The sequence below is a fragment of the Drosophila elegans genome, unplaced genomic scaffold, assembly GCF_018152505.1.
Source record: "Drosophila elegans isolate 14027-0461.03 unplaced genomic scaffold, ASM1815250v1 contig_208, whole genome shotgun sequence".
NCBI lineage: Eukaryota > Metazoa > Arthropoda > Insecta > Diptera > Drosophilidae > Drosophila > Drosophila elegans.
This window is the reverse complement of record NW_024545578.1, coordinates 15,019,521-15,041,660: the sequence shown is the minus strand read 5'-3', so window position 1 is coordinate 15,041,660 and position 22,140 is coordinate 15,019,521. Positions and strand designations below refer to the sequence as shown.

The 22,140-nt window shown below is 39.2% G+C and overlaps 3 protein-coding genes across 4 annotated transcripts; 2 read left to right on the top strand and 1 right to left on the bottom strand.

Moving 5' to 3' along the window:
* Positions 1–41: 41 nt before the first annotated feature.
* On the bottom strand, positions 42–4,432 carry LOC108150342 (type 1 phosphatidylinositol 4,5-bisphosphate 4-phosphatase). The gene is made up of 5 exons (XM_017278470.2): positions 3,925–4,432; positions 1,751–1,932; positions 1,471–1,680; positions 1,249–1,413; positions 42–1,124 (listed from the first exon to the last, which is right to left on the bottom strand). Exons 1-5 carry the CDS (start codon positions 4,049–4,051, stop codon positions 1,008–1,010), a joined length of 801 nt encoding a protein of 266 aa, XP_017133959.1. The 5' UTR covers positions 4,052–4,432; the 3' UTR covers positions 42–1,007.
* Positions 4,433–4,764: 332 nt separating this feature from the next.
* LOC121467130 lies at positions 4,765–5,273 on the top strand. Its single transcript, XM_041708426.1, has one exon. The coding sequence runs from the start codon at positions 4,833–4,835 to the stop codon at positions 5,268–5,270; it is 438 nt and encodes a 145-aa protein (XP_041564360.1). The 5' UTR covers positions 4,765–4,832; the 3' UTR covers positions 5,271–5,273.
* Positions 5,274–6,054: 781 nt separating this feature from the next.
* LOC108150362 (nuclear distribution protein nudE homolog) lies at positions 6,055–9,695 on the top strand. 2 transcript variants are annotated; one of them, XM_017278499.2, is made up of 6 exons: positions 6,055–6,161; positions 6,225–6,378; positions 6,695–6,968; positions 7,031–7,291; positions 7,609–7,700; positions 8,870–9,695. In XM_017278499.2, exons 1-6 carry the CDS (start codon positions 6,082–6,084, stop codon positions 8,996–8,998), a joined length of 990 nt encoding a protein of 329 aa, XP_017133988.1. In that variant the 5' UTR covers positions 6,055–6,081; the 3' UTR covers positions 8,999–9,695. The 2 variants fall into 2 exon arrangements, with proteins under 2 accessions (XP_017133988.1, XP_017133987.1); XM_017278498.2 differs by lacking the exon at positions 8,870–9,695 and adding an exon at positions 7,850–8,211.
* The last annotated feature ends 12,445 nt before the right edge of the window (positions 9,696–22,140 follow it).

Here is a 22,140-nt window from a genome sequence, read left to right as displayed (position 1 = left end):
TAGCTTCGCCGCCATGCTGTCGTCGCAAAAGTCCGTTGTGCTTGAGGTTTTATTTCTTTTTATTTACAGTGTATGTATGCTAATTTATAATGTACTAAATATAAATGTTGTATATATATATATTTCAAAAGTAAACCGTTCCTTTTAATCATATATATATATATATATATATATGTATATTTAATTTCGCAGTTTAGCAGTTGCTGTCTAAATTGTTGTTTCTGCATGAGCGTTGCTTGTTCTCTGTTGTTCAAGAAGTGTTGCTTTGTTTATTTTCATTATAATTATGTATGTATGGTATATATGCGCGTATGTATGTACCTTCTTTAGCACTATTAGCATACCCTTTAGATGATTTCTAACGCCAAAAAACAAAACGCTTTCTTCTGCTTTGGCGGGAACTGAGAACTGAGAAGAGTGCATCGGATAAAATCTATGCAACACAAAATCAAAGCGTATCAACGAATACGTAATGAATAAATACCGAAATAGTTGCAGGACAGGCACAAACGGATAACAAATCGGACACTTAAACAACAAAACTGTACAATCTCTAAAATGGAGCCTGAAGATTCAATGAACGGGTTGCGAGTGGCTTGATCGGTCGCTGATCTAATTACTAATGACTGCCTACAGTTCTGTGTTTCTCTTTTAGCACTTTAATGGTAGCTGCTCCTGCGACTCTCGAAATATTTGCTTTCAGTATAGTGTTTGTTTTATTTAGTTAGTTACGGCCTTAACATCCTAATTATGCTTTTCAAAATCACTTTAAAGTTTAAACGGGTACCTCCTTCCTTTCGATAATTTAGCTAGGTTTGCTATTTGTTTTTGCACGAAAATAAGAATTTTTAGCTGAACTGCTGGAGAAATGTTCACATGTTCCGTCTGCAAATTGGCTGCTTGTGTTTAGTTAAATTTAATATCAAAAGGAATGATATATATGAATAATATATATATATAAAAATAAAACAATGCACTTTCTTTGCTGCTGGCCCCGTGCTTTAGCTTTACATTGGCCCATCGATGGCGCTCACTTTAAGGCGGAAATAGTAGGCGGAGCGGGCCAGCATGCACCCCGCAATCACGAACAGCGCCACATAGAGGATATACATGCCACCGTGATTCTACAAAGAAACAGAGTAAGTAAATACTTCCATAAGTAAGGGGTAAGCCAAACAAATTTGCCGTTTTGAAAAGGGCAAATGTTTATGTGGTGCTCCTTTTCCAATTTCCTAATAAGCAACTTACCGAAGCATACGAGAATGTGCCTATGGTTACGCCAATGCCTGCGATGAGGAACACCAGCGCCACAATGGCGAACATTACGCCGCGGCTATTGGCGAATCGCGAGCCCACCGACGACACCTTTCTGCAGTGTGGACAGCGGGCCAGGGCGTTGTGATACGTGTTGAACTGCAAGAGCTAGCTTTAGAAGATTCCTCAAGGGGCTAAATCTGTGTGGAAGCTCACCAAAAACGTGTCCGAACAGTGGCCACAGGTGACGCGGCACATGCCCGGCATGGTGGGCACGGGCGGGGTGACGGGACTCGGGGCCAGGTTGATGATCCTCTTGCAATTGGGCCTGGGACAAGCGATGCGCTGCGAGGAGCTCTTGCAGATAAGCAAACAGTTGCATGGGCACCGGACGTACTTCTTGCCCGGCGGAGCGTTCCTTATGGGCTGTGAATAGGGAAAAACGTTAGTATTTTCCAGGCTTTGTTTCAACGGCATTGGCAAAAGTACAACTCACAGTAGCCTCATTGCAGTGGGTGCACTTGACCACGTGCTGCTCCCGCTTCGTGGTGATGTCAATCATGTGCTGACATACCCGACAGGTGACCATGGGCACGCCTCCGGTGTTGGTGCTCTGCTGATACGGCGGCGGCAGCTCATCGGGTCCAATGCACGGCACCGCTGTCGGTGCTCCATTGCCTAAAATGCAGTGTACAAATGAAACGATCAATATAATGAAGAGATTAACCCTCGAACAGCAATGCCTGACCTTTGGTGTAAAATAAATACATCTCGCCAGCAGAGTGCTCTCAACCACACTGCTCATCACGTAAAGATTGCACTTAGGAGAGTGTAAGAACTGCATTTTCTGATAGTGTGTGGGTCGGAGAAGCTGCGATAAAGCCAAATGGGTCAATGTTTTGGCTCTATGAATGCAGCGTTCCTGTCTTGGCATTAAACTAGTGCAGCTAGACCGCAGTCGCGGTACTCGGCTCTCGATCAAAACAAGTTCGAACTTTGTGCAAGAAGAATATAAATATAAGCAAGGCAGGAGGGGAAGACAAAGAAAGGCACCGTTTGCGTACTCTTTCTGAGAAGATTGCATGGATTTCGTGGTTCATTTTGCAGAACTAAAATAGTTACTAAAAGGTTGTTACTAAAACGTTTGCTGTTGTGCCGGTGGCTGGATTTTTATTGAATTTTTATTTTGATTTTATAGATATCAATGCCCTACTTTGTATGCATTACTGATTATTAATTATTTTTACATTTGAGTCAAATTACCTGCATCATTAGACCAGACCAAGTATTTTTAAGTAATTCGCTACTTTGCGGGACATAAAAATGATGAATGTTGTAATGTGTGATATTTGTTTTAAATAATATCTGTATATTAATTGTAAAACAAAAATAATTATAGTTGACTAGCTCCGTTTATCAGCTATAACATGCCAAGAGTTTCCCAACCAGATTTTTTTAAGACTGCAGGAAGACGCTTTTAGAATCGATATAAGGTTGTAATTTACGATTTTATGGTATCATCTGGTGGTCGTAAACCTTGAACACCCTCTGTAACTGAACTCTAAAAGGGTATTATAACGATATGGCTGAGCTTTTCCTGAGCTGAAGATCAGGTTCCTTGGCAAACAATGGAGGCGCTGCCCATCGCATGCCCTCAGTGCCTTCAATTTCGCCCTGCGCTGCGATAAGGCAGCGAATCACATGATGACTCATGGACTCGGCAAACCCCCCGCTTTACCACCACTTTATCACCACCGCCAAATCGATGCTGATTAAACAGCTGTGGGGAACGCTTTTTTTTTACTGATTAAGGCGTCCTAGCATAAACAATAACAAAGGCAGTGCGAAAAATTGGCCGACACCGGTATATCGGGTTGCTAGAAACGCGTAGACTGTGAAAAAAGTAACTCAAAACATAAGTTTGACTTGTGATTAATGTTAAATGGTGTTGAGTTTCACATATTTTCAAGTAAGATGGAATAAACAAATTAAGGGCTCAACTGCCAGCGCCGTCCGTTTTTTGTTTTAAATAGTTTAAGAATATTAATACAAGCCATTACAAATCAAATTGAAATGTTTCCAGTCTGTATGCAAAATGATGTGGAAAATCATAAAATGGTTCATTATTTCTTATCAATATGTTCTGTCTGGGAATTCGAATTTTGTTTAAAAATATGACCTAATAGGCGGTTGTGACAAAAATACGTGTTCAAATGCATTATTCATTTTTTCTCCGCAATAAATAATTGTTGAATATTTTAAGGATCAACCTAAAATTCAATAAAATATTGATTTGACAATGGTATGTAACTGGGAAAATGATACGATTTGATAAGTTCGGATATACTTTGGACTACATCATTAAGATATGATCATATCACTTTTTCTTTCTTAGCTTGCCCCAAGTAACTCCTCTAAAAGCTTCAAATACAAATTCGTATGTTTTTAGATATCATATCAATTTTTTTTTCTGTGTTTCCCCACTATGACTCAGTTGGGAAGATGGGAAGTGTGAAAATGCCAAGTGAGACGTGCAGCCAACTTCGAATCACGGCTGCGGATAAGTAGAGCACCCGCACACTTGTTGGGCTTCCAAAAAACCCAACCGCCCGGCTAGCTGAACCGATTGGATGCGGGTTGAATGCCCGGCTTTATGGTCACGATACGCACCGTCCTCGTTGGTGGCCACCGATGAGCTGCTCCCCGGATTGTCGGCTCCATCGTCCACGGCGTCCACGGAGTTGTAGCCATTGCCCTCGTCCTTGTTGATCAGGCTCTGACGCTCTGGATCCGCCATGCTGGATTATCTCCCGATCCGATTACTTCCGATACTATCTGGATTATCTGCGTAGAGCAACTCCCGTTAGTTGCACTTTTTGGCTGCCGCTGCTTTTGTTGTTGTTGCTGTTGTTGCTGCTGCTGCTGCTGCAACGCGTACTTTTCAACTGGAAAATGAGGAGGAAAAGCCAAAATTTAGGCGTTGTGCCACATATTTCCCATCGAGTTCTTTGTTCTTGATTTCTGCAGTCACTTGTTCGTCGCGGTTTTCACTCTCGTTTATTGAAAACACATCCTCCCTTTTTTCCCTTCTCGGCATGCGCCGCAATTAATCAATTTTCGCCCACTGTAAGTGCAACGCCCACGCAGGCTATTTGTCGCTTTTACACTTATTACAACAGCTTATTGGTCCCGCATTTCATCTAATTGTTTAACAATTGTTGGCCATATTTGTGTTATATTTTACCTTATTTTTGTTGAAAATGCACTGCCGTCGATTTGCGATCTGGCCACACTGTAGATGGTTACCTGGCAACGCTGTACCAGGTGGTGGCAACTGAAACGATAGCCCTGGAAGGGAGTTGCCACTTCAGGGAGTCACTTAAAAGTAAAATGTTTTTAAAGAATTTAATTAAGTTAAGCTATTAATCAATATTCGAAAATGTTAAACATTAAAAGGAAATACGTATAACTTTCCAAAAACCTTAGTAAAGTGCAGACCAAAGAACCAGCTCAAAAGTTTCAATGAACTAGTGCTCATTTTGGAACCAAAACAATTCCGCCACGGTTGATAAACAGAAATGTCTAAAAAGGCCAAAAACTCGGATGTAAATCACTGTCGGGACTCTGAAAGCTCCGAAGAGTCTTCAAATAGCAGCAATACCGAAAACAGCAGAATTAGGGTTTTCAAAACTAGCAGAAAACACAAACTGCGTCGCAGATCTTCCCGAGCTTCTTCATTTCATTATCAAGCGCTGCCCATGCGCATAGTTGGCGATAATTCCGTGATAATACCAGATATTCCCTGCTCCTCTCGAGATATAACTCTTCAATCCGCACATATTATCGAGGACAGTACCGATTCGGAGTTCCATATCTCGAATGATACCAGCAATGATGAGCCGGCTAACAAATCCGTTACGTTTGCAGCCAGACCAATAGAAAAACCCGATTTGGAGTTTATAAGAAAATTAAGCAAACGCAAGAAACGTAAAAGTAAAACATTGTATAAAGATTAAAACACAATTTCAAATAGCAACTGCCAACCAGGGTTACCAAAACCAAACGCTCCGCAATTGCCCAACACTGCCAGCAGACACAGGGTTGGCTAATGCATTTTTGGAGTAGTGGTCAATTTTTACGAGCATAACTATTTACACTGATTTTATGTAAATAAAACAAACAATACGTAGGAAAATTAAGTGCAAAGTGTAAGTAGGACATGTGGCCTGCCGGGGAGTATGAAATTTCAGGTATGGCCCATGGAATTACAGGTGAAAATCGGTGATGATTTCATTTTCTCGCAGCGCGTTGTTGTATGGGAAACTTCGTCGTATTTTACCATATTGTTGCTGTTGTTGCTGCTCATCATGCTTTTGTTGTTGTTGCCGCAGCTGCTGCGTCACAAAAAGTGTTTATATTATTCGACATTATTTACAATTTAAAGACAAAACCGCCTGCCGTTGTAGGGCATCGTAGAACAACAACAACAACAACAACAACAACAACATCAGCGAAATCAGGGCAAACACCTGTTCCTAATTGATTTTTCACACTTTCCAACAATCCCACAGAACAATTCACCCAAAAAACCTAACTTCGACTACAAACAACAACTGTGTTTTGGCATTTTTAATCACAGCAATTAAAAACATAGCAGCTTAAAAGCACGGAAAAACCCACATATGCAGGAATAGACCAACCATAGTACCTAGTATTGAGTAAAAATTAAAATCTAAATCAATTCGAACGAACGAAATTTCAAACCTAGTTTGACCACCGATTAGTACACAAAAACAAAGTCAGAAGCGAAGATAAATCAGTGGAAATATGGAATCGCCACCGATGTTCAACAGCGTCGAGGACGAGTGCAGATATTGGAAGGAACGCTCCAAGCAGTACCACAAAGAGTGAGTATCAAACACATCCCCATTAATGTCATAAAATCCCTATAAAACCATTGAAATTCCTAGGTGGACAGACGTGAAACAGGAATACGACGAATTTGTGGAGCAGTCCCGTGAAATGGAAATCGAAATGGACGCCACTCTGGACCAAAAGCAGAGTATAATCAAAGATCTCACAGCCAAGCTCACAATGTTTGAGCGGGAAAACGAGTCCCTCAAGGTGGCTATATCTCAAACCCAATTTGCACGACCTGAGTTTTTATCTAAGTGTCAAGAAAACTTCCTTAGTCCATTTATCGTTTTTAATTTAAATTTGTTTTACCAGCTTTCTAAGGTGTTTGGAAAACTACACAATCATTTTATATGCTGAATTGTTGCCCGTTTTCTTTTTGAAGCTACTTAATTTTACTATTAAATCGATTTCGACTTAAGTGTTAGATTTATTTGTATGGATTCTCATTCTAAAAACTCAGGTCCTGCGACTTGTACTTTCCCCTATTATAAAGATCCCTATTCACACATTTTTTTAACTCCAGCTCAAGTTGGACTCGCATGGCATTGAAATGTCAAACATGGAGAAGCAGCTGGAAACAGTAAAGAAGGAGCGCGACACCATGAAGGTGTATCTGCGGCAATTGGAGCAGAAGAACGACGATCTGGAGCGTGCCCACCGCATACTAAACGAAAGCATAGAGAACTTCGAAAAGATGCTGGATCAGGCGTACGAGAAGAACGCACTTCTAGAGCTGGAAGTGGATGAGAAGGGTTTGTTGCAGGAGAAGCTACAACGGCTGATGGACGAGACGAGAGGTGGGTGCTTGATATCCAGCTGCCCATTCCATACTTAATACTTGTCCCACGGTGTATTGCAGATCTCAAGCAGGAGCTTAATGTCAAGTCACGCTTTACCCCAGTGGTCAATGGAACGAGCATTCCCACGGCCAGCGACACCAACACGGTGAACAGCTCCATGAACTCGTCCGCCTCGCTGCCAAACGGCATTGTGGCCAACGGTGATCTGGCGAACCACGACAATACCGCTGTCGCCACAAGAACCACCAGCGTCAGCGTGAACGCCCTCAATGGAAGTTTAGTTAATAGAAACGAATATAGCCAGCAGCATTCGCTTAAAAGTAAGATACTCAGTTCCCTAAAGAAAACCAGATACGCGCTAAAACTGTCCAAGTCGAGTCGCCAAACGTTCAAGCCTTGCAATTAGTTTTGTTCCTTATTTGTTTTTTACATGTTTGTCACAAAGTTAGCAGGTTTAAGTTCTTTATTATTTGTAATTGCAATTGTAAGTTATTAAAATTAAGTGGCCAAATGTGACGAGAGAGAGTTTGCAACATTTCTTGTAGGCGAATTGTGCGTTTTGTGTGCGTCTGTAGCTAAGTAGTTGACCAACTAACCTCTCGACTAACCTGCTGTGTATGTGTGCTTCCTCTTGCAGATCCCGAGAACCAACTCAATGGCAATTCCATGAACCCCAGCTCCCGCACAACGGCGCTCAACATTGTGGCCGACATGTTAAGAAAACTAAACGTAAGTCCCTTCGTAAACTATGAACCCCAGCCTGCCAGAGTCCTCAGAGTCCAGAATCCTTGTTCCCTGTGTTTTGTTTACATTTTATTTCCTTGTACACCCACCCACACTCCCATCACCAGCTTATGTGTTTTTCCGTATGTTTTTAGTGGGACAAGGCCCTGCTATGTCCCGAGTGCGAAAAGTTTCGCTGCATTTGCGAGCGCCCGGCGACTCTGCAGCCGCCGCCATCGGCCAGCGAGTCTAGTCTCTTTCGCCGCGCCTTTGGCGGCAGCAGCAGCTCAGTGGCCACCAGCGCCCAGTCCACGCCCGCCAGCGATTGCAGCTCCTCCGGCGGCCTCAGTGCGGGCTCGAATATTTTCAAGCGCTTCGCCGAGCGCATGCGCAACTCGCCGGACGCCAGCCTGCCGCTGTGACCATGCGCTGCGATCCATATGGCTAGTTTTAGTTGCCCTCCGCTTGCATTTATTAATTGCATTGGTTAATAAATACAACATTTATTTGTACCTTATTTTGCATTCTTTGTTTTCGTTTATTGAACACTTTTACCCTAATTCCAATGGCACAATTCCTAAATATAGGCTAATTTTGAAAGTAAGATCCTGGAATCCCACATTTTGTGTTCTTTCATCATCAGAACAAATGATTAAGTGGAAAACCAGTACTAGAATTAGCTTCGTATGGATACAGGTGCCAGCAGAATGGTGGATTTTACCACTGATTGATTTATCAAAGCTAGCCATTATTAAATTATTATTTTATTACATAAATACATCTGAAAATCTTTTTCGAATCTCATTTCAAGATTTGATTATAACATTTATTAGTATTAGTTAACTTAACTAAAAACTTTGGGAACAAATAGTATTTTAACTTTGTCTTTATTAAGTAGCTTAACTAAAACTCTTCAAACTAATTTTTTGTTAGTTTTAAAATCAAACACTGTGGTCTTAAAAAATTATTCATATTTATATTTTAAGATTAATTATTAGCACAAGTATGGTTAACAATTTGAGAATTTTGTTATTTATTTATAGGTTTTTCGAGTGCCTTAAACATAAAACTTATGATTGGTTATAGTTCTTTAAATGTATTTTAGTTAATTATAACAACATTTGCTTGATTTATCCAAGTTTGTCTAATCTCCTGTCACTTCTGTGTTCTTGCAGGCCATGGAGACGAAGCTGAAGACGTACCGCGAGAATGGCCAGCCCATGCCGCAGCGGCTCCGCTCCGCGCAACAGTCCACCCATCCGGCGCTGGCCGGACTTGCTTGCCTCTCGCTGGATGCCGAGTAATGGTGGTCACCGCCTCCTCCTCCTCCTCCTCCTCCTCCTCCGCCTCCGCCTTCTCATCCTCATATTCATCCTTATCATCAAGCATATCCCCAATCATCAAGGGCGGGACACGGTTTAGTCGGCTTTACGTTTACGTTACGTTACGTTAATGTTACTGCTAGCATTAATTTTGCTTCTGCTGCCTCTTTATTTATTTGACCTTACTTGACTTGTATAAATCATTTGCGATATTATAAATTAAACAACAGTTGATGTTGTCGTTCTCGAGCCCAACATATAAAATGCCTTAGTACGAATTAAGAGTATATCTAGCACTAAGCCCCACTCGGTTCACTTTGACTTCAATTGTTTTGGCATACAATGTGTTTAGCGAGTAAGTTTAGAGATGATATCCCAGCAAAAGAAAACAAAAGCGAAGAAGCTCTGTCCAAGTATTATACTTCAAGCGGACAACAAATACTCGTAGCGTTTAGGAAAAAAGACAAGATCTAACCCGAAAACACAACCGATCACCTAGTTATATACTGTAACTATACCAAGAGCTATTTTCTGTTTATATTTACGACGAATATAAATTTGTAAAAATGCAATATTGTTAACATCAAACTGTATAAAGCATAACACAAAATCCAACGAACAGGCAAACAAAAAAATATATATATATGAATAAAGAGCAACATAATTAGTTTAATAGTAACCCATACGCATTTCAAAGTCAACAGCAAAGCTGCGTGTGTTGCAACTACTTAGTTTTCAATAATATTTGAGTTCATTACACAAGGTGAATGCTGCGTCAATTCCTATGCCAAGGCCAAATTCCCGATTCAAAAGCTTTTGTGCAGGGGAAGTTCCCCGTTTTTAGACCAATTTCATTGCGGATTTTTCGAAGCTTTACCCCTTAGGAAGTTTTCAGTGGGATTGGGAGTGGAAGTGGGAGTGGGAGTCGGCAGGTGGATGAAATAAACTGAATGTGAAGTACCGACCTTGCTGTCGGGAAGGTCCGTTGGCGGTAAGCTAATGCAAGTACTCTGGTTTTTATTTAAGTAAGCGCGGGCTAGCGTCCTCGTCATCGTCCTCGAGTCCTGGTATTTAGGTGAGCCAAAGCATGGATGGAAAACATCTCTTCAGATGGAAAATCTCCCACAGCAAATGCTTAAGCCAAAAGCGAGAAGAATGAAAATATGACACAAGCTTTTATCATACGCAGAGCACTTACCAGGGACAGGGACCTACTTTCTGGTGTTGCTCCTCTTGTTTGCTGCTGAGTGCATTGTTTACCGGAGGCGGAGGCGGTGGCGGGCCAGGGGGCGTGGCAGCAACCATAAGCGGATTGGAAATGGCACAATGCAATTGCCGTTTGAAATAAAAGTGAGCAGACAGCAGACAAAGCCAGCCGTGGTTGAGTGCACCGAAAAACAATTGGGATACAATTGGAGATCAAAACTCAGTTGGTAAGTAAAGCCTTAAAAACTAAATTACATTATATATTTTTTATTATTTTAAAATGTATATTTTGTACCAAAACCGATACAAAATTCAATGCCTAGGAAAACGGTTTTATGATGTGATGAAGCAGTTTAGATCCAGTACATACCATAGATAGGTCAACAAGTCATAGTTAATTAAATTAAAATTATTTATTCCTTTTGTACCCTTCTTAGCTAAACCTTTGTTCTATTTTTGGCTTATACAACTTACACGCTTGAATAAAAGAATGATGTTAAATTCTAATCGGCCAAAAAGTCAACCAATTTTATGCAATTATAGTTAGTAAAGGTTTTGGTAGGTTTTACTATAAATGTTTTTTACTTCAAAATTTTATAAAAAAAGTAAGTTAAATGAATTTAAATTATAATCAGTTGATATAAAGTAAAAAATTTAAATTATTTCTATAAGTGTGGTGGTAAGAGAAGAAGTGGACAGTGAAGGTCATCCCTCTCAGTTCTATTTTTTCAAAAGTAGAAGATTTGAAGAATCTGGCCCGGTTTTTTTGCCGTCGCTGTCGCCTTATGAAGTCCTGTAAGAGGGGCGATCTCTGGCAGCTAATTAACTGGCCGCGAGTACAATTTCCCGGCGAGTACAAAGGTTAACAATCAGGACCTGGCCAACTTCACAATGGGCGGGTCAAGCGGGTCAAACGCAACAGCGAACCCGATTCCCTCTGCAAACAAACTCAATTGTTTCGGCATCAAAAACGAGCAAACAGCTCGTAAAAAACTGTATCAAACACTGGCTTGAAGTGGAAGCTCTCGAAATGCCACAAAAAAAAAAACAGGGTGTATGGTCTGTTGGCCAAATTATCGCAGTCGTTAACCGAAGGTCTTAAAGGTTTTGTTGCTTTGGCATAACTGGAAGTGCAGTTAAAGTCGTAAATGACAGAGAAATGTTGTTAAGTTCTTTTTGAAGAGTAAATCGTATTTGGCCTTAAATTAGTTAAAGTAATTTTAGAAGTCTCTTTATCAATGAATATAGAAAGTACAACCAAATTAAAATTCAATTCAAATAAAAATGTATTTTATTCTTTTTTTATGCCTTAATTACTTGCTCTTTAATTTATACATACCAAACATATATATTTTTTTTTACAAATTTAGTATTGTATATAAAATAAGCACAAATGCTAGAATAATCAATTGCAATTTGGGAGACTTAAAATATTTATATATAAATGTTTTTTTCCTGTTACAATATTTGAGAAAAGGAAACTGAATTTCGATTCCCTCTGTATCATTATCTCCTAATACCTTTTTCCTGAAATTTTGGCTTCCATATATTTCCACTTCCTGCGGCACCCTCTAAATTGCGGGGTGGCCAAAGTTTACGGCATTTATGCTATTTAAATATTTAAAGGACGCGGCGCGACGTCGTAATGTACACAAACGGAAATAATGATGAGGTGTGCTCCGGACTGTCTGTGCGTGTGTGTATGTGTGTGTGTGTGTGTGTGTGTGAGTATGCCTTTGTTTTTGGTGCTTTGTGGGCGCCCGAGGGCCAAAAGCCAGGACTATCCACTCCGTACAGCCACATAGCCATATAGCCCTGCCTAAACATCAAACAAAATCGATATGTGGGCGGTCTATATGATTTTTGGCATAAACAAGCAACAAGCAGGGCACACACACAGGATACTCACACACACAGGATCACATAAACCAGGCCGGGGGGGGCCGTTTACAGGTTTGGTCCTTGCTTTGTTTGAGCGCCGCAGGACGCTCATTTTTCGTAATGAGTTTGTCTATGGGCCGAGGATGGGCATGGGCAAATAGCAGCTTGACTGGCTGCTGCAGCAGCAATTACAGGAACCGAATCCTGTTGGCCGAAACTCGGCATATCCTTCAAAATTGCTACCTTCCTTGGCCAAGAGCGGGTAGAAGCCATCATGGGTTTTGCTGTGAAAGTATTTTTTTTTTGTTGACAGAGAAACTGCTCTGCATGGGGGCATTGATTTTCACAAACATTTTTGCTGTAATTGGGGTATGGTTTAAACTGACGAGTCAAAATTTAAAAATCAAATAAATTAAAAAATTTCTATAGATTGCAAAAAACCTTGAAAGGCATTAAATAAGCTTATTCTAAAACTTTAAAAGAAGTAAAGGTAATTTTTAAACCAATTATATAACTTTGTAATTAATGATGCTTAATTTGGTAATACATTTATTTGGCTTAAAGACAGTGGTTTTATATATACAGTTTTTTTTAATTTTTTTTTAATTTCCATCCATTTTCCATTTCCATTACTAAAAAATTTATTGTGGTAAGATGTCAGCCTTTTGTTGTTCCATATATGACGTAACCAGCTTCTTAAAACAATAAGCTGGCTTAATAAAATGCATTTTATGAGCGTAGTCGTGGAATTTAACTCACTTACGGACTTACCTATTTACCATTTGGAAAACTTCATAAAAAACAAAGGGTTTGTTATAAAAACAAACAGTTCGCAATGATATAAAACAGCCTATTAAATTGTTCCTCAGTTTCAAGCAGCGGTTGGAATGTATCTTTTTTTTTAATATGACCGTCTGGTTCTTTGTCCAAGACCTATAAAATGTATTTTATTTAAGCAGAGATTTCTGCGAAAAAAGTTCTGAATCTTGCGTTGCTGGTATATAAAACGCAACAATACTGTTTATCACAGGAAATCTTTACTTTTATCTCGTATGATAACTTTATTGAAGCACAGAAGGCTGTAAACAATTTGTATTCTTTAGTGAGGGTATATAAAACGCAACAGTTCGGCTAAGCACGGCAAGTCTTTGAGCACACGCCAAGGAAGAAGCGGAAAAGGAAGCGCGCTCACACACACACACACACAGTGCCCAATCGTCCTGGGGGGTCTTATGTGTGTGTAAATGGTGTGTGTGAGCTTGTTAGGAGTTGCGCTGTCGCCTGGCACCTTCCTGTTGCCACCTTCCTGTTGCCACCTTCCGGTTGCCATTACACACTGAGCATTTGCTATAAATAATTTGGTCTCGATTTGAAGTGTGAGCCGTGATAATGAAATCCCCTTGATTAGCCACCAAAATCGGTGGGGGAATATCGGGGCAAAGCGTTCTGTAGACGGAACTGCAGCAGGTAGTCAATCAGTCGCACTGCGCTTTTAATTAACACCCACATACCATTCGGTCCTTTTGACCGCAGCTCAAGTGGTCCTCATTAGCTCACATTTAGAGATTTAATTTAATTGCATCGAATTGGATTCGCCTGATCTTTCCCTTGGCGCCGTAGGTGTCCTCGTGTGCGTAAGTGTCCTCCTGCAATTAGATTAATTGACTTTCTGATGCCTCACCTTGGCACCAGAAGTGGCTGTAGCAGGAGCTGGAGAGCAGGAGCAGCTTTATATGGATTTTATGCTGCCTTCAATGAATTGCCGTCAGTGGCCTTATAAAAACGGACAGCGAAATGGGCCAGAACCCATGTGTAAACTGTTTTTTATGACACCGTCGAGATATGCGCACCAACACACACACACATACACCTTTGTGCTGTTTAGTGAATGCGAAATGGCCCCGGCCATTGTCTGCATTTCCCATTCTGATTTACAACCCAAACACACATATGACATTCGCATGTGCTCCGCAAATCTCAGTGGACCATTTTTACAACCTGACCCGGCTTCGACCTGAGTACTAATGGAAGCAGCGCAAGTAAATCATGCAAATATATATCATATCAACTGTACAATGGGGCCTGTCAATCGATGAAGCATCTCGTTAGAAAGGTATTCAGGGGCGAATCATCAATCAGCTTACGCGTCGAACAACGCAGCTAAGGTACAATTGAACTACTTGGAGTCAAGAAAAGATGACCAATATGATATTCAATTACCATATAGAACTACAAACTTAGCAAACATGAAAGAAATGCAAGCAAAACCTCATTTTTTTGAATAAGCGAATATGAACTCTTATTTTTAGATGTTATACTAAATAAAATATTTACTATATTAAGTGCAAGAAATTTTTGAATCAATTTCAACTTATATAAACAAGTTAATAAGGTAGGACAGTAAAAAGGCACATTCACCATAAATATTTATGATTAATTAGTTTCACCAGCTGACCTAAGTCCATTGATATATGCATGTTTATTATTTTCCAATTAAAATAAAATTATAGCAGAAAAGTATAAGTTGATTACTTATTCAGGAACATTAACATAATTTCCTTTTTATAATTAAAAAAAGTTTATAAGCCCAAAATATATGTTCTCTAAAATTGATTTTTATAATTAAATTGCCGTAAAAAACTTGTTTGGTTATCATTTTTATTTAACTAATCTTTAACAGATAAGAATTTATTTCTTAACTTTTCAAAGGAAACAAAATTCATATATTAACAACTTAAAAAGCACAACTTATGTATAAAGCATATATATAGGCAAGTAAGATTGACGTCGTTTCAGAAATTTCCGCGTCGAAATTTGAGGTGCAGAAATTTCCGTTTCGCTTTTCAAGTGGCAGAAATTCGATTAAAATCGGAATTTGCAAGAATTTCTGCAGTGACGAAAAGCATAGCATACATTTTGGGGCAGCGGCGAGTCAATTTCCAAACAGTGCGCATCATTGTGATGTTCACTGGGGTGACTTTGCTGGCTCCTCATCCGATGTAAGCGAAGACCAATTAAGCGTAAACAAATTTGTTACTGTGGAAATATGAGAACCACTAGTTGCCTCCAACCACCCAGCCCACCGCCCACCGCCCACTGACCATGGCAAAGCCAACGTAGAGCACCACCCACTCGTATATTTGACATTGACAAAGTGGCGGGGCTGCTTTTCAGTTCGGTGGTTCGGTCCAACGCGGCGTATGTAAATATTTTTGGCTATTGATACGCGACTGGTTGAAGGATGACCCTGATGGCCAACAAACTGTTGCTCGGGCTTTAGAACACACGCCGGCGAATTTTTCCCCAGCCGATACGTATACGTATGCGTCTTTCCCCTGCGCGCAACAGTCTTTTTCAGTCTTTTCTGGCTAGTACAAGCAGCAGCACCCAACAAAGCCCAATAAAGCCCAACAAACCCCAACCACTTTGTCATTAGGGCCAACTTCGTGCCATCGCCGAACTCCGCTGCTGCGTCTGAGTGGCTCCAGAACGTGTGCTCCAGTCTTCTTGGGGACTTGACAGCGTGTGCACGTGTCGAACGCAAGGTGTTTTCGGTTTATTTGGCAGTGCCACAGTGCCACAGTGGCTCTTCGATTCCCACAGACAGCCACAGCCACACACACATATATCACATCATATTTTTTGGCCAAGTTTCGTAAGTACAAAAACGATAGGAAAAAAAAAAAAAACAAAATAAATAAATCTATTATGGTGGCAGCATAAACGCTCTGCTTTAACGTGTAAATCTCGGCGTTAAGAGGATTACAATGTTTCGAGTAATTATTATCGGTGTGTGTTGCTTTCGCTGAACGTAAACCTGCTGCAGGGAATTAACTTTGTTTCGATCTAACCACGTTTGACAAGTGGAGGCGACAGCGGAAACGGAAGTGGGCGGCCCGATGGTTGGGCGGGGTTGGGGGTTTCCCCGTGTAAACTGATTTCGCCATTTAGTTTTTAGTGTTCACCAGCTCTCGCTCTCTTTTTGCACTTCTCCCATATTTATTTATGCGCTGGCACACACCTACACACCTACACCTACTGTGTGAGTGTGTGTGCGTATTCTTGTGATACACTTAATCCGACATTTACAATTTTTGCTTAAGGATTTATTTATGGATTCAATATGTGTACAACGCTTACATTTCCGAAGGAGTGCGTGTGTGTAGACAGGGAAAAAAATTTTAGAGTTTGAGATTTAAATCTTTTTGCTCCAAATCTGGGGAAAAATGTTCTTTCAAATACAGAAAGATAAAAAATAATTCAAAAGAAAACAATATATATTCTATTTTTTTAAATATCTACATAATTTAACGTTTAATTCTACTGCTACTTAATTTAAACCATTAATTTTAATCAAAAAACTATTTATAAAATAAAATAAAACGGTCAAAATGTTTTAAAATATATAATCTATATATATCTTTAAATACATTAGTATTTGATTAAGTATTTAGTTTTTCTCGCTGTGTATGTTTTTGCGGGGGTTTGAGTGAGGGCGTGCTGGTACCTTTTTGAATTCTTTCAGGACCAATCCCTTCTTGAATCCCCAGCCCATTTACATGCGCAAAAGATGCTCCATTGCATACACTTATTTTCAATTTTTTTTTGTATAACTTTATTTGCGTTGCTCACATATAGTGCACTACTCAGTGCATTATTTCCAAGCTGATCCAGTAAAGGGCCATCAATACAATGCTCCAATCCTCGGAGTTGGTGCACCCAGTTGGGGTTGAAACTTAAATGGAATCTGTCTGGCAGGCAGCAGTCGACACAATCAATAAGCTGACAAAATGTGCAAATTCACCATTTTTGATCAAGTCAAAGATATCCGGAGAAAGTGCATCCCCAGAACGAACAATGAGCTCCAGGTGTGTTTAGGAACAGAAAGGGATTCTCAAAATATTTGGAAATGGCCATGGCACAGACCAGATGAGAGTGCTGGCATTTTTAATCGCTTCTTTCTACGTTTCTGGCATTAAATATTACGAGCTAGTGAAATAGAATTTGAATTGAAGCACGAAACAGAAAAATGGAAACAAGAAAAAAGAGCTAAATGGCCTTTGACTTAATTAATTTCCTGCTGTGTAGCTGCTAACATTCAACCTAGCTTATGTGGGTAAAATGAGTTATTTAAAAGCTCTGTTGTTTCGAATATTCGTTGTTTGCTCAAATTGAATTCGTTTGAGTTCAAATTGTTCAACCAATTTTTTCAAAAGAAACTTATGAATAAATATTAGAACATATTTAAATAATAAAGTGATTTTTTCACTACCGAGCAATTTATGTATTGGTTTTTAAGAGTGCCATGTTGCCTGCTATTCAGCGAAGGTAAAAAGCAAATTGATTGACAGCACAAAATTAAAGATTCCATTTGGCGGCCAACAAAAAACGGAATCGGTAATATCGGAAAACTCATGAATTTTGGGGAGTAGTAACAGCTCACGTTCGCGTTTAAATGTTTCATTGAATAAAGTCCGCTCTTAAATTCAATTAAAATATCTTCAGAAATAAATTTCATATCAAATTACAAAGTGCATACTAGGCTTTTATTAAACAATAGGCCAATGACTTAAAGGGTTAAATATAACTTAAGTGTTGTACGGCTAAGTAACTTGACATTTTGATTGATTTTTGCTAATTGACTTGGCATATTTATTTGCAATATTTTATGAAAATCCCTTTGTCTGAGAACTTGCACAAATTGCGGGCCAAAAGCGCATTCAAAATGTCAATTGGCCTTAGATTTAAAGAAAAATATGAGATGGCTGCGGCCTGTGGTTAAATCAATAAAGCTGAGATGGCCAAAAACGTATTTATTTCAGGCAACACTGGGGATGGGTTGCAGCTGAGGCAAATATTGAGGTAAATATCTGTTTACACAATTCGGCCAAGACCATTTATCATGACATTCTAATGGCAAATAAATAGAATATATTTTTATTTATTCATGTTCGTATTGTCTTTGCACTGCTGACTTATGTAAACCGTGAAACAAAAACAATAAATTGTTTGCGCACAATTGTATGTACAATTGACACTTGCCTACGGGCATTGGAAATTTATTTGTATGTCGACAAGTTCTTAGAGCTGATTTTGCCCCAGCAAATTTATTGTTTTTCACAATTCGATTTCTTTGGAAATGGTTTCCATTGAACTCATTAGCGCTGGCCATCTGCAACTTTTGGTTATAAATAGCAACAGAACTCCCACACATTTGTGTGGACACAGTGTACTCGTATTGGCCTTTTTTGGTTTCCACAGTCATGGTTTCTGCAAACATGGTGACAGCGGATACTTTGCACCACTTGGCTCTCTTTACTCTGGTACTTTGGTACTTTTGTACCCTGAAACTCTGGCGAACGCCCCCGCCTTTGTTTTCGATTCGAGTGGAGAGCAAACATTGCCAACAAGTGTGTGGGAGCACTAAAAAAAATATAAATAAAAATAGTACCCTGTGGGCATTTTTACACCTTAAAGTGACATCTTCGTGGGCACAATAATTCGACTTCTGCAAAGCAAATAATTAAATCAAATTTATGCAATACTTTTTAAAATGCAAAAAACCAATGAAAAAACATTTAAAATTATATGTTCATTGTTAAAATAATAAATTTTAACCAGAAAACTCAAAACTCCAAAGAACATATATAAACATATAATCTTTAAAATAATAATTTTAAATACAAATGACCAATATATATTTACCAAATTTGTCAATATCTGCATTTTATTACATTTTATAATTTTATAAAAATTTTTGGGTCGATAACTTTTACTTGTTGCTTAAATTTTACTTAAAATGCATAACTTTACTAAAAAGACATTCTTTAACCACTATATAAATCGGTACCTAATGAAAAAGTTATAGTTAGTTATTCAGTTAGAAGTTAAGACAGGACCTAAAAATATGGAAGGAAGGCACTTTGTTTCTCCCAGTGTTAGTGAAATATAACTAAAAATGTGGCAACAGAGCGTCGGCTGCAAAATCGATATGGAAACTCTACATGATGTATAAAGTTGTTGCTACATAGATATCAAATATGCAAATATTTGCGAAACTGCCACCAGAAATTCGTTCGCCCCTGTGAAAATGCTCAAGTGAAGCGTTGGAAAATTTGATGTGCCACCGGGATTTTGGGGGGAGAGCATACCCGATTTGGCTGGCAAAATGCAAAATCTCTAAAGGCGCTACCGTTGCCAGTCGGCCTGGGGAATAGCTGTCACCTTGGAGCCGAGACCACTTGGAAACTCCATCCACCGCCAACAAAAAAAAAGAAAATAAATAAGAAAAAAAACACCTCTCTATATGGCTGCGTTATTAACGCAGTCAGCAAGTGAGGATGGCACGAAAAGATCAAAAGCTTTAACGCGCCACCGTAAGCATGTGCAAATATTTCAGTTGATTTTATTCTTTATTTTCATCTTATTTCGCTGCCATTCCGGGGCCCAAAATAATAACAAAAAAATAATATTGTATTGGATGGAGATGAGCCCGAAAAGTCCCTTAATGCCAAAAACACAGACAGGCGAAACGGGAGTGTTGCGCGGAAGTTAAGGGTCCAAAAACTGAACTGAACTGAGCTGTAGACTCGGGATCTCCAGAAGGGACAGGCGGCCAACCGTGCTGTCATTTTTTTTTCCCTGCCGTCTTTCCTGTTGCCGCTTTCGGGACCTTCGGTTTTGGGTCGTTTTCGTTTAACGGTCTTATACCTGCAGCTGTTTATCATAATTTTGTTGATTTGCTGTCTGCTAACAGTAATAATAATAATCATAACAGCAACAACAACAACAGCCATGGCGGCAAAATCAAAATAAAATAAAAAGGGAAAAAGTATGGCTAACAAAAAGTTCCACTTACCAAGGCGCGCCCCAAAAAAAGGGAAAAAGAAGGCAAAAAAAGAAATGAAAAACTTTGCCAAGTAAATTTGAATGTTGAAAACTTGTTTTAGTCAACAGCTTCAACAAAAAGTAATGAGTGAAAAAATTCAGTTTCAATTTTACTTCAGGCTGCCGATGACCTTAAAGAGCAAAATTATAATAATAATTCTTTGAATTTTTTTAGCGAAAGAACTCTCGAAATTCTGTTTCCATACATACAGAGTTTAACTTTCTTCTACAATAAATTTGGTGTTTATAAAAACCCATATATGGCATTAAAAATAAAAAAAATAAACATATATATTTTTTTAAATCCGTTTTAACAAAAAAATGAGACCAAATAAAAACAACAATTTAGTTGATATAGTCCTTGTTGGGCTGACTAATAATTAATGATTGTTGTGTATATTTGAGCTTTAATTAATATAAAGAGTTCTTAAAATTGCAAACACTCCTAATTCCAAAGAGTTAACAAAGAAATTAAAGATGCAAAGTGTCAAAACTTGTAGTTTTAAGCCCTGCTAATCATGTAATTCTTTTCCCAACAAGAGTGTTTGAATTTATAAACAGATATTTATATACACATATATATGTATGAAACAGGGCGAAAAGTTTGTTTTTGTTTGACGACCAACGCGGCGTATGCGCCATGTCAAATGGGTCGCAAAGCTTTTCATAACTTTTCGGCAATGGCCCTCTGACGTCCTTGGTGCCATTTTATAATGAATTGTTGTCACAATATAAAGTGGCCATTGTTGTTGCTATAGGTGCTTTTGCTTATGTGTGCGAGTGCCTTTGTGCGTGTGTGCGAGTGGCAATTTAATGAAATATTCAATTGCCTTTTGGATGGTGTAGCATCGGTCCCCCAGGGACGCAAATGACCAGACTTGGGCTGCCAATTAAAAACATGGCGTCATGGCAACATCAACTGCCAACGGCCAGCACGCAAATGTTTATTAGCCGCAAAACGTTGCTCATTAAAAAAGTTCGTCACGGCGCCAAGGCCTCGGGTTTTAACCTGGCTGACAGACAGTTCGGTCCGCTGGATCTCTCTGCCTGATTAAAACTTTTCCTCCAGCTCACACTCGAAAATATATTTAGCTGTTATCACATATTTTGTTATTTTTATTTATTAACGATTTTAAATAATTAAAAAGGTATGAGCAAGTTTACTTTTAAACTTACACTTTTTATATAAATTCGTTTTATTAGGAAATAATTTTTTTATAAGCAAATAGTTTATTTTTTTTAGTATCACTTACAATTTTTTAAATGGTACGAAATGTGCCATATTGAGAAATTAAAATAAATTTTAAAAACGTTTTAAAATTAAAATAATTTTTAAGTTTATTATCTTAACATGCTCTTTACGCTAAAATTAAAATAGTAATAGTGCATTTTTAAAAGAATTCTTTCCATATCCTTTTTTTTGTGTGTCGGTACTTTTTTCGTGGAATTACCAACTTGGCTTTAAAGTTCCGCTAGTGGCCGGCTTGTCTGGGTCTTGGCTTAAACTCGTTTGCCGACAGGCGATAGCCTAATTACGGCTGCCCGTCATCATGGGCATTATCGTTAACATCGTTTACATCGTTATGAATGTCGCGTGTTTTTTTTATTTTTTTTTGTGTTTCTGGTGGCCAGATGTTTCAGTCTTGCCCGCCGGCATTCGCTTTGATCTACTCGTCCTGATTATATGGCAACGATTTGAGTCCTTTTTATTTGTTTTCGGTGTGTGTCTACGGATTGTATCCTTTTGCACAGGCCAATGCCTTTTATGACTTCATTCATCTTCTGGCTGGAGCGTAAAAGGAAACAAGAGAGGTGTGTGAAAAGTTTCTCGAGAAGCCATCCCACATGACATACTATCCCCGTCGTATCATAACCAACGCGACTAAATTGACCGAGTATCTACAGGTTGCCGCTCATCACTTGACACTGCACCCTAATCAACAAGTGGAAAAGGGGGTGAAAAATGGACAGGGAAAAGAAGGGTTGAGACAGGGGTTGACTGGAGCCAAGTGCGTGGACGTGTGAAACTACAATCTAGTCATGTCCGACACTTCTTGTCTCTGTGCGGAAATGTCGAGTGGAATAGATTACCATAATCCCACTACATGAGGGTATCAATACCTTAGTTCAGAAATACAAAACATTTCAAG